The sequence below is a fragment of the Lygodium microphyllum genome, chromosome 26, assembly GCF_053477565.2.
Source record: "Lygodium microphyllum isolate KBCC chromosome 26, Lygodium_microphyllum_v1.1.10, whole genome shotgun sequence".
NCBI lineage: Eukaryota > Viridiplantae > Streptophyta > Polypodiopsida > Schizaeales > Lygodiaceae > Lygodium > Lygodium microphyllum.
Window position 1 is genome coordinate 85899532 of NC_141160.1, and position 12993 is coordinate 85912524.

The 12993-nt window shown below is 42.5% G+C and overlaps 1 protein-coding gene across 2 annotated transcripts in view; it reads right to left on the reverse strand.

Moving 5' to 3' along the window:
• Positions 1-10037, reverse strand: part of LOC148013496 (serine/threonine-protein phosphatase PP2A-2 catalytic subunit) — a 36594-nt gene extending 26557 nt beyond the window's left edge. For both annotated transcript variants that reach the window (XR_015688823.1, XM_087667787.1), the window contains exons 1-5: positions 8966-10037; positions 7966-8080; positions 7559-7667; positions 7407-7484; positions 7132-7323 (exon numbers count right to left, since the gene is read on the reverse strand). Coding sequence is in view for 1 of the 2 variants with exons in the window: in XM_087667787.1 (XP_087523913.1) it covers positions 7132-7323; positions 7407-7484; positions 7559-7667; positions 7966-8080; positions 8966-9218 (747 nt within the window). In the remaining variant the exon portion in view is untranslated. The remainder of the gene's footprint in view (positions 1-7131; positions 7324-7406; positions 7485-7558; positions 7668-7965; positions 8081-8965) is intronic.
• Between the last annotated feature and the right edge of the window lie 2956 nt (positions 10038-12993).

Below are 12993 nucleotides of genomic sequence, written 5' to 3' on the forward strand. Positions count from 1 at the left end.
TCATACTTGTTTTGTATGTGGATGATATGTTGCTAGCTCGAAAAAGAAAGACTAGCTTAGATGCTCTCAAAAATCAGCTGAAATCAGCCTTCTCCATGAAAGATTTGGGGAATGCATAGCATATTTTGGGCATAAGGATTCATAGAGATAGAATGCAAATTTTGTTGTTTTTATCTCAAAAAAAGTGCATTGAAAAAGTACTAGACAGATTTAACATGGCTGAAGCTAAGCCTTTTGGAGTACCCTTACCTCCTTACCTTAAGCTTAGCAAAGCCAACAGCCCAAAAGATGACATGGAAGCAAATGCTATGAAAGGAGTCCCTTATGCATCAGCTTGTGTCTCTCTTATGTATGCTATGGTCGCTACTCATTCAGACATTGCTCATGCAGTGGGAGTTGTTAGCAGGTTTATGTCAAATCCTGGCAAAACACATTGAGAGGCTATCAAGTGTATTCTTCAATACCTAAAGGGTACATAAAGAAAGTGTATTTGCTATGGGCAGGGTGCACTTAGTCTACAAGGATATTGTGATGCAGATATGGCAAGTGACTTAGGCACTCGTAGGTCCACCTGCGGGTATGTCTTCACAGTTGTTGGTGAAGCTGTGTCTTGGTGCTCCAGGTTACAAAACATTGTTGCACTCAGTACCACTGAAGCTGAACACATATCAGCTACTGAAGCTTCTAAGGAAGCTATATGGTTGAGCAGACTTGCAGAGAATCTCGACATGTCTATGGCTCTTGCAGTTTTGGAATGTGATAGTCATAGTGCTATGTATCTGGCTAAGAATGCCATGTATCATTCACGCACAAAGCATATAGATGTGTGATATCACTTCATCAGACAGATTCTAGAAGATGGTTGAATCACATTGACCAAGATCAAAACACAAGACAACCCTGCAGATGTTCTCACTAAAGGTCTAAGCAAAGCTCAGCACGAGCATTGCATACGACTAGTGGAAGTTGGTTAGAGGTTCACTTCAGACCTTTAAGTGGGAGGTTGTTGGGATAAAGACCCGGTTTAACCCCCGTGTATAGTACATGCACATTGTACATGTGGATACACCCTTACGTGCCCCAAGTATAAATACATTTTATTCTTTGTGTACCAACACATTGTTGGTATACTCATCGAATCGTACTTGACTCTGCTCTCTTACTCTCTCTCTCCAGTCGTCACACGCTCACTTCTCCTTGAATGTCTCACTCTATAGCTGAGTGTTCCAACAGGTCAAGCATGTATCTCGGATCTTATAGCACCAAGAGATAGTACATGCATCTAATAGGAAACAACATCTCTAGTTGACACGAGTTCAAGTTTTGGTATTTACTTTGCATAGTTAGTGTGTTGCATTGAGCATTGTATTTATTCATTCATCATTCATTTGTTCATTCATTCATCCATTCATTGTCTCTAAGTTACCCTAATCTTATTGAGTTCTTTTATCAATCTATGCTTTGTTATGCAATTGTGTTTGTTTTCTTTATTTGAACATTATTTTACACATTCCTTTTTTTAAGAACACCACTCTGAAGTGAATGAATGTTGTAAATGAATGTAAGAGTATATAGTATGCCCAAGGGAAAAACAGTGTGTTAGAGAGTGACATCCACCAAAGATGGATCCCAAGTGCTATGACCACCAGCCGAAGTGACGGAGCAAGAAAAACACCAAACATTGACCACTAGACTATGAGGAGACTAAGGCGACTACAGAGGATGATGATTGATGATGTGGGGTGAAGCAACAAAACGTAGCAATAGAATGCCATAGTAAAACACCGCAATAAAACGCAGCAATAAAATGAGGTGATGGCAATAGATGTGAAGGCTAGACAGCCATGTGTGTGTGGACTGATGGCTGAAATTTGCACTCAAGGGTGAGAAACCTGCACAAACAGGATTCGATTGAATGGGAGCGGCCTATGGACCCTCCCAAATTAGGGTTTCACTGAACTCTCTCGAACTGCTCCCCATTTTAGGGTTTTCGTTAAATTAAGCGTGTTTTGAGGCTGTTTAAGTAGCTAATCAACATGGAACATATTTCTTAGAGCAACATTCTTTGGTTCTTGGAGAAAATCCTCAACCTTGGCTTATTTTATCTAGCATGTATAGGTGATTCAACTTTGGTGCTTTGAGGCTAGATTGACTAAAATTAGATTGGTGATGTTGACCACAAGTGACAGGCTGAAAACTACAAACACAACACTATATTATCCTAATGATGATGGTGACAAGCTAGAAACCAAAAATGCAAGCTCGAACAAATCTAACAACAGCAAACACAACTTAAGAAGTATCAAACAATGGGCAAAGGCTAAAAATTTATCACAAGCAACTAGAGAGTGACGGTGATTAGTGAACGCAAGGATGGGGGGCTGCAAACTGTCACCAACAACTAGTGGAGGATTGATAGCAACTGCTTGGCCGATGGACAAGAAGCTTGAACTAAGATATCCATTGGTAAGGGGTGTGGACAGCAAAGAGCAAGGCACCAACAATTTGCAAACAAGGTTGGGCCTTGGTGGTAGGCACCTTGTTTATTTATAGATGAGTGGATTCTCCCAAATTAGGGTTTGCCTTATGGGACACAAATACTCTCTAGGAAAGCGATCATTAAATGATACTTCTCATGGTTTGGAGATCGTCCGCATTGAGAATGAATACCACATGCCTTTTGGCTAAAGAGCGAATAGTAGACATACAAATTTGGATCAAATGTAGAATTCAATACCCCAACTTCTCTGTAAGGAAAGAATCAATCTTCTCATTTCATGTGCAATGAGCCTATTTAAGGCCATACATAGCATTCTTCAACCTGTATACCTTACCACTTGAAGATGAAATGTTATGGGGGTATGGACAACAAAGAATAGGGCACCACTAATCTGCAAATAAGGTTGAGGCAGAGTGGTGGGCAACCTGCCCGGTTCAAGGGTCCAAGTAGTGCTGGACTCTCACCAACTAAAACTGCCGATCCTGGCGGTTTTCCTCAAAGAGATGCCATACCCCAAGGTCGGGCGTCGGCTCGAAGGTGGTGTCCCATTGCACTCAAGCAAACGATGCCTCCCGACAGCATTCGCTTGCTTGAGCAAGGCAGTGCCATCATTGGTACGAGTACGAGCTTGCGCACAAGATCGCAAAGGGAGAATATTGTCATCTCCCTATCCGCAGAGGGTAGGGATCACGCATATAATGCTCCCAAGTACCTCAGCGTCACCTCGCAGAGGAATGCTGCCACGAGGCAAATCCTCGAGACCACATTCCTGGAGTGCAGACGAGAGCTCACCCAGTTGGGTAAACACACCCCGCCGATCTCCCCACCAAGGAGTAGCATAGCTTCATCCTCTAAGGTACACCCTCGGCACAAAAGGTCAGGAGTTTCGCTTATAATACCCGAGATGTGTCTGTCGCGTTCATCGGTCAACGCAGGACAAGAAAGCAGGATGTGTGCATAAGAGGTTCTTGCTTCATGAGAGCTGCACAGGGGACAAGTTTGTCGCCGAGAGTGACGATAGTTGTCGACCATCTTCACACTGCCAACTCGTGCTAGGCACAGAAACCTTTTCTCTAAAGCCTTAATGTTCTCCGATAGGTTGGTGCAAAAGAGGTAGTTCCTTGAGCATTCAAACTTATTCTCATTATAAGAGGAGAGTCTCACACACTTGTGTTGCTGTTCCCATTTCTTCCAAACATGATATCTTACAGCAAGTAGAGGTGCTTCAAGGAAGTACTTTTCCAGCCAACGCACGGTCCTAGAAGACTAGGTCCACTTGTGGACTTTCTTAGTACATGACAGAGGTTTTGAAAGCTCTTGAATCCACATTCTGACCCCTAGGTACTTCTCAAAAGCACGTGCACGTTGCCCACAACAAAATGCTGGAATGGGGGGGATATTGAATTCCTTATGTAGAGTGGTTGTGCCGACCGCTGTCGACTTAGCTCCCTTACCTAGGATCCACTTCATCCCCGTGACTGCCATTGTCTCCAACAGCTAAAGGAGTGTCTGACAATGTCCTCCCATAATTTCGACTCCGTACGTAAGGACCAAAAGCACGCATGCCTTGAAGACATTGAGTCTAGTCCACATGGGGGTCGAACAGGAAGAGAGGAATGCTTGATAGGCATGGAGGGTCTTACGGCCCTTCTCAATCCTCTCCCGAATTACTATTTCAATAGAGAACTCACTGTCTAGTACAATGCCCAGATAAGTGTATCTCTCACAGATTTCAATTCGTTCGGTCCCCAAGTAGAGTGGCCGATCCCTTAGAGCTTGCAAGTTACCAAAGAAAACCATGGCGTTACATTTTGATAGGCCAAGGCTCATTCCCCACTTGGTTGCCCACTCATTCAACCGGATTAATGCTACTTGCAGCTCCTCGGCGGACTTTGCAAAAAGAATCAAATCATCTGCAAAAAGTAACCCCTGAATTTTCTCTCGAATACCGGGAACGTTGACTCTGAATCCGTCACCCTCGTTTATGATATCATTGATAAAAATGTTAAAGAGGGTGGGGGATCTGCGGCACCCTTGGCGTACTCCTCGCTTCACTAATATGGCTTCAGACAGGTCTCCCACCCTCACCCTAATCTTAGAAGCTTGGTATAGACCCTCTATGAACTGTATGCAACGTCCTTCCACTCCGCAAGCTCGCAGCTTGCAAAACAAGGCTTGGTGCGGCACTGTGTCATATGCCTTTTCGAGATCGATGAAGGCGACGTACGTGGGTTTGCCCTCCACAGGGAGTCACTTCACAATCTCTTTGAGGCATGCAACTTGTCCGATACACTCCTCGTGCTCTCGAAATCCGGCTTGTGCTTTGAGGAAGAACTTGCAGCTCTCTAGGGCCTTATAGATCCTAGATACCACAATCGACGTTAGCACCTTGAGCAACAACGATATTAGAGATATGCCAAAATAATTCTCGAGGTCGGTAAGATCACCCTTCTTCGGAATGGACACCACAATGGATGACTCCAATGACTCCAGAATCCTACCAGCCTCAAAAATCGTGTTCAATACCTTCAACATTGCTAGCCCATAAGGGGACTTTGGAATCTCCCTTTGTCCACGGCATCCATTATCTATGTATGCAATCTTGAAAATCTCTGGGGGGATGCCGTCTATGCCTGCGGCTTTATGTCTTTTAAGTTTCCTAAGCACATGTCGGACTTCACACCACACAATAAGAACGTCTAGGGCCTTAATATATGGCCTTAGACGCAAGCATGTGTCCATTTGCTTCTAGTGGTCGGTGTTGATACTTGTTCCTAGGGGATCATCATACACCTTTGAGTAGTGGCTCTCCCATATCTTCATGAGTTCAGGGGGTTCCATCTACAGAGTTCCAGAAGCATCTTTGAGGGGTTGAGCCTTTTGCCCACCCCGATTCCTGACTCCTATGATGCCTTTTTGGAGCTTCCACCATTTATAAGCCAACCTAGGTCGTCGTAGACTTTTCCCCCTGGCAATTATGCGAGAGAAGCTCTGGTTCTTGCTATCACAATAGGCTTGTTCGGCTCATTTCCAAATCTCAACATGCTCTTCGAAGGTCTCAAGGTGATATCTGAGTCGCTTCTAAGCCTTTCTTTTCAGGTTGATAGCACGACGTGCCTTGGGGTTAAGCCGTTGAAATCATTTAATGATACTTCTAGTAATAACCATGATGTGAACATCATCCACATACAGCATGAATAACTCATGCCCTTCAACTGAAGTGTGGACAACGAACAAACAAATTTGGATCAAATGTAGACCTTTGATACTCCAACTTCTCTCTAAGGAAAGAATCAATCTTCTCATTTGCTATGCAAAGAGCCTATTTGAGGCCATACATAGCCTTCTCCAACCTATATACCTTACTACTTGAAGATAAGATGTCACAGGCACGTGAATTTCTTATACTTTGCTTAGCATTTGATTTAGTTCTTAATCAAATGCGCAACTGTGAGGTGCACGTGTTGTACAAGTCAATTAAGTCATGGCGATAAGCCAAGGACCTTGAGATGTCAATGGGTATCAAAGAAACATTGCCATAAGTTGTACTGATTAGTTACTAGGTGTTGTTTGGTGTCAGTTTGGGTCTAGGGTATTTGAATTGTAATAGTGACATTAGAAACTAGGCATTAATTTAATTAATGCGAATTCAAGGGATAATTAATGCTCAATATCACTCGAGAGCGTGAGCTACTGTTGCAATTTTCCAACCATTGATGATCAACCAAGCCATTGGGAACTATCAAAGAGTTGTTGCCATTGGGAGCAAGTGACAACCCCTATAGTCTATCTACGAGCAAATGACAAGAAGTTTAGGGTCCACAAGAGCAAGCAACTGCATGTGGGGCTCTTGTTGGTGGTGGACTGCAATCATTCAGCCATTTCCAATAGAGCAACAACAAATTTGGACACTTTCAAACAATAGAAAAAAGTAATTTTTCTCTTGTCAAGTTTCTCTCTCTTCTACAAAAAATCCCTCAATAGATTTCAACCATTTTCAAGCCCTAGTGAATAGCAATTGTGTTATTGCTTCTGTAAACCCTAATTTACAGCAAAATCCTCTCTCTCTCTCTCTCTCTCTCTCTCTCTCTCTCTCTCTCTCTCTCTCTCTCTCAACTTATATCTTCTTCCAATCTATAGCTTCATTAACATCTTCCAACTTATAAGTGTAAGCTTTTACATATTGAAATTTAATTTTTTAAAGAAAGTTTTTAAATCTTGTGAACTAGGATATCATGTAATCCTTGTTTCCCCTTGATGATGTGGTGTCCCCAATCCTATTCTCATCCCCATTCCTTTTCCAAAGCTTGGTGGACACAATTTTCTACACATACCAAAAAAGGAAAGTTTCCAAATCAAAATAGGTAGCATGTAGCATTATGATCACCAACCACAGTGATCCCATGCAAAGAATGTAACATACGGATTACCATTAAAATGATACATTGAAGCCGAGGGGGTTGTAGCTCAAGTGGTTTGAGCGCATGGATGTGTACATGGGTGCCTAAGTTCAAACCTTGGGTACACCTCTAAGGCATCTTTCAAATTTCAAGCCTTTCTCCCCCCCAAAAAAATATACATTTTTATGCAAACACAATTGCATTTTTAGCATGAAGTTGTTGAGAGCTGACCTGACACCAATTGAAACCTTCCATGACCAACTGATGAGCTCGCGCAACCAAACTCAAACCATTTACATGGTTGAATTGTTCAGCAATGTCCTGACCAAACGTATAGCCAGCACCTCGAGGTGATATGCCCCAACCGCAGCGATCATCAGGGTCTGACCACAGTAAATCACACATGGGTCCCTCATGTGGAACCTGCAGTCATGAACATGGGTGTGAAATCTGCAAACTGCAAGGAAGATGAAATGAGTAACATCAAACAAGACAATTGCAAATACCTCTTGGAACCGTTCCAAATCTCTTATATGATCAAGTGTATCAAGAGAAGGAGATAGACCACCGTGTAGGCAAAAAATCTAGCAAAATGTTTCCGAGTCATAAGTTTCCTACATGGCTATCACATCCAACTAAATCTGGTTTTCAAAAATACCTGGCTTTCAATAAGAGCAGTCAGAGGTAGATAGTCGAAAAGATCAGTGAAATATTTCCAGACATTTGCATTTCCATACTTTCTCAGGCACTCATCGTAAAACCCATACCTATGACACATGCAAGCTCTGTTAGTTATGGAAAAAAAAGGCAGTATATTGAACCACACAGAAAATGAAATATATGTTTGTTTGTAATTTGTTTCTTCTCTGGCAAAAGCATATGTTGCAATGACATGAAGGCTTGGGAAGAGAAAGACAACACATGCAACTTGAATCGGAAGAAGAGAGTTCGACATGACAGGAAAGAGCAAGACAAGTTTTCATTCTCTTTAGTACTAATATTTTTCAACTTTTTGACATTTTAGCATTTCATTATCTAACAAAGCAATGCCCAGAAAAAACTTACACTTGTGTAATCTGCCTGCTTTCATGGTTTCCCCTCAAAATTGTGATTCTATCCCTGTAACGAACTTTTAATGCCACTAAGAGTGTCACTGTCTCCACAGAATAATATCCTCGGTCTGTATCACAGCAAAGTTACAATACAAGCACAAACATCAATCCATATCTTGTCTTATGCTAGTATGCATCAAGAGTGTGAAGGGTGAGTAGGATATGTGATAAAGATCAATATCAGATAGAGAGGAGTGAAGACACAAAAAAGCTTTTGCAAATGTTTGGCATGCAAACAGCAGAGTCAAGAAGCTTGTGCATGCTCAGTCAATCATCTTCCAGGTTTCCTCTCCAGATCAGACTGGTGAAGTCAGACGTTTCTGGTGTTCTCAGCAATTTCTGGCATGCTCCGTAATAAACTTTAATCAAATCTGATTTTCACATGCAAACCATTCCAGAAGTAGTTGACATAAAGCTACGGATTAATACGTAGCCTGCCTATCCAATCAGGACAAATACAAGTGTCCTTCTCTTGATACACTTGATCAAGTTCAATTCCGTAATGGGCACTTGTATTTTTCCTAATTGGATAGGCAGGCTAAGTTTCTTAGGTTGCATCGAAGCCCCTCTAGTTCACATGAAGCTGATGCTCCTACATGATTCATACTGTTTTGCCTATACATAGTGCCAAATTATATTTAAAATTATATGATCGGAACATTATTTCATTCAACCATTGCCTACTGTGAACAAAATCAGTCGCTATGACAAACTGGTGAACCAAATTTCCAATCATGTAAGCCTTCAGTAATGGGCATATTATCACTTACATAGGCATGTGTATCGAGGATCTACCCTACTAGCCAACTGCACAACACGACTGATCTTTTAACATACTTGATCTGAATGCAAGTAAGATAACCAGAACCATTTTCAGAAGTTTGAAATTCCCCATTGCTAGTGCCTGACCTGCCCCTGCCAAGAAACCCCATTGGTAAGATTTCCAATCTTACCTACGTAATCTCCCATGAATAGATAGTTTGTATCTGGAGACTTGCCACCAATTCGGAAGAGCTCTATCAGATCGTGAAATTGCCCATGAATGTCACCACAGACCGTTACAGGACACTTGACAGGCTGCACGTTCCATTCTTCAGCAAGAATGGCCCGAGCTTGGTCACAAAGGACCTTCACTTCCTGCTCTGACAGGGGCTTGCACTCCAACAGCTGCTGTATTTGTCTATCCAAATCCCCATAGGGCGGCATGGCCACAGAGACAGAAATCCCAGAGCTCCAAAGAAGTTCCAAGCTCGAGCTTTCAAAATCTCAGAGATCCAGCTGAGAAGGGCGTGTCACGTGAAACAGAGCAGGGCATGTCACGTGGAACGAAGCAGAGCGCGTAAGCATGACCGCTTCTTCATGAAAGTTGTTCTAAAGTGGGAATTGAGCTGAGAGGCTAACTCAGCTAAGAAGGCGGGATATTAGGGTTTGACGAAGGGGATGAAGATCTCCAACTGGGCGACCTTGTTATGTCCCTTAGCAGAGTCTCTGCTCTGGCAAGTGTCCGCAAAATTAAGTGACTGGTATGCGAGAAGGGGGAACAAAGACAGGCAGGCTTCGTTAGCCTAGTCTGCCTTCGGACTTCTCTTCTTTCTCTCTGGGCGCGCCTCTTCACCTGCAAGACGACCTCTTGAACGATGTGTGGGTCTACTAAGTCAGGCGCAGGGGGCCCACCTGCAGTTTTTAAAAGGCTAGCTACTCCTCTGCAGGCTGCCACCGGAGAGAGAGAGAGAGAGAGGAGGGGCGGGGGGAGGGGAAAAAGAGTAAAAGCCCAACTCTTCGCCCGCACAGGCGAACCCGAGAAGCGATCGACCGTCGCCCACAAGCAGCAGAAGCGCAGACGCAGTCGCCCACCAGCAGATCTGTCTGCCCCTCCCCTGTTTCTCACACAGAGCAGCCTGTAGGCGCAAAAGCAAGGCCACGCAGGAAAGCGGGTCAGGATAAAAAGGAACAGGAAAAAATGGTGCCCACCAAAGGCGCCCAAAAGCAGAATATCCGCCCAAATTTGACACTCTCTCTCGGTCGCTCGCGCTCTCTCTCTCTTCCCCTTAGAAGCAAAATCAAACCCCAATTTTTAAAACCACAGGCTAGGCCTATTATGCACACCACGCATCATCTTCCACTTCCCTCAAACAAAGAGATGTTGCCCAAGAGAGAAACGGTACAATGAGGCCAAGTGAATGGTGAGGTTCAAGAGAGTTTGAATCCGAATAGTCCATTCTTATGGTACTTCGACACATGTACCACCAACAATACACAAGGTCCGACACACAGCCACCTCACTTGCAACTATGCTAAGTCCTAGGCTCTATTGCAGCACATATGCCATGGTAGGTAAAATGTAACAAAGATTCTCTTAGACGTTAGTCATTTGTATCTCATATCTTACACGTCTATTGTGGTAATTGTGAAAGTCGAGAAGGTATGAAGAAAGTCAAGCCCTTTTCGCCAACAAGAAAATAAGAAAGCCAATCCCTTCATGCCAACACTAAGAATAATAATGGTTTTTGCATTGAGAAACAATGAAAGCATTAATGTGTGGTGTTTAGGTATGTAAAGTTGGATATGAATGGGGTCATAACTCAACTAGTTCAAGTGTGGGTTGAGTTTGATGAGTGGTGCATAAGTTTTAAGCCTTTGGCTACTCTTCTCTGGCTACATAGTAATAATCATGTATATAAAGTTCTCAAACCTTTTAATTGAATTCTATTACAATGCAACAAAAACTTGGACATTTGGAAGTCAATACACAAACTTTGTTTCCTTTTTAAGTTATTAAAGATGGGGTACTAATGTTTACTAGAAAACTAAGTTGTGACTTATGAAGAGCCATTCTATGAACATAGAACTATAGTTTTATGGAAACAGTCATAGTGACAAAATTGACAAGCACCTCACATGACCATTGCACATTTCTAACAAAACAATGTATTTGCATGGAACTTCTTGGAACTAATGCAAAATTGGTTTGTCCAAGCATGGTATGAAAGCATATCCATATGGATTGGAATCTAGTTCCCTCACCCATATATGCACATAAAGCAGGGGAGCCATAAATGTGTTCACTTATACCTAGTAAAAGACAATGTTTGGCCTTTAGAAGAAGCACTAATTCATGATGCATTGGCACACGCCTAGTGTCCAAGTAAGATGCATGAATAAAGAGGTCATTGCTTCTCGTTACTTGTTTAGGTACCTCATTTGTTACCCTATTGTAGTCTTTGCTTTAAATTTTGGGTATGGAGTAACATCAAATTAGATCATGACGATACAATGAGTATTTTTATGTTTCATATACATGTTTTTCTCTAATGGAACATTTCTTCACCTTAGTTACAATGTTTACACATTGCTAATGTGAAAAAGATCGAAAACACTACACCTATTCTATATTTCCATAAACCTTTCCAAAACTTCAATTTCTCATCTCTCAAATTACATGTGTGTTGGAGCAAAATGCAATGTGCATTTTCTCATGTGTCAAATCTAGAGTGGGCTTGAGTGGGATCTAGTGCAAACACACAAATCGTGTTGGGATTTGGGGGGAGCATGTGTGCTTCCACATGCATGTGTGTGTGTGTGTGTGTGTGTGTGTGTGTGTGTGTGTGTGTGCGTGTGTGCGTGTGTGCGTGTGTGCGTGCGCGCGCGCGTGCACGTGTGTTCTTGATGATTGAACATAAGGATGCACTTGCTTAGTCATCCATGCAAGAGCTCTCTCTCTCTCTCTCTCTCTCTCTCTCTCTCTCTCTCTCTCTCTCTCTCTCTCTCTCTCTCTCTCTCTCTCTCTCTCTCTCTCTCTCTCTCTCTCTCTCTCTCTCTCTCTCTCTCTCTCTCTCTCTCTCTCTCTCTCTCTCTCTCTCTCTCTCTCTCTCTCTCTCTCAAAGAAACATCAAAGCCAAGGGAGTAGATTAAAGGTGATAGATACCACTAGGAGTTTGTCTTCTCACCAAAACCTAGGGCTACCCAAGAAATTGGAGGTATGTCATTCATATTCAATTATGAACTCGTACATGTCAAGTGGTTGCCACTATGGATGAGTATGTCTACCTCTTCTGTGTGGGATTCGAAGCTAAGATACATACATCGCATCTTATTATTTTGCTCTAAGGGTATCTTACTTTGTCTTATAGGGAGACTCCCCATACATGCCACTATACCCTTATGTGTGTTGGGAAAGGTGATGTAAGTGGGTGTCTTCAATGTGCAACTAGAAGACTATCAAATTCCCTTCTTCAAGCAAGATGACCCCATGTTTAGAGAGAGGTACCATACAATTACAAAGCTCACATGAATAGTCTAATATACATCATCCTTCACAACTCACGAATAGCACCTCCTATCTCTAAGGCGGCTCATGGCTTGGCCATTTACAATGATGTTATGTGTTAGTTCATTTCCAATGGCCTTGCACATTGGGCCTATTTTGGGAGACTCGTTTCCAACTTAGTGAGAAAGGGGTCAATACAAAGGATTATGTACTTGGACCTCCCTCATTTACACTAGACATCTAGGACTTGTTTGTCTTTGCCCACCTCATACCACACATATGCCTTGCCTTCATAGTATTTGTATTCTCTCTTCTCCCCACACCCCTTCTTGGTACCTCATTACTATTGCTGCTCTTTTACTTGAGAGACATCATGTTTTCATTCATTTGATGGTATAGCACCACATCGTGGGGGTGGATCTAAATGTCCCCTTAAATACCTTCACTACCTAACTTGCCAACACCCTCCAACTTACAACTAGAAATACCTTTTTGCATACCTTTTGTTGCACTAAAATGCTATTATGTGGTATTGTGCTTTGGAATAATTGGTATGTTTGTTATAAGATTAAGGCATGCCTCATTGGAGGTAGCCCATGAGATCCACACACATTGAGGCATGCACTTCTTTTTGGCTACTCACATATTGAGAAAACAAAGTAAACCTCATGCATCTAGAGAATGAGAAATATTAGTTGGCCTTAGGGGGGATTG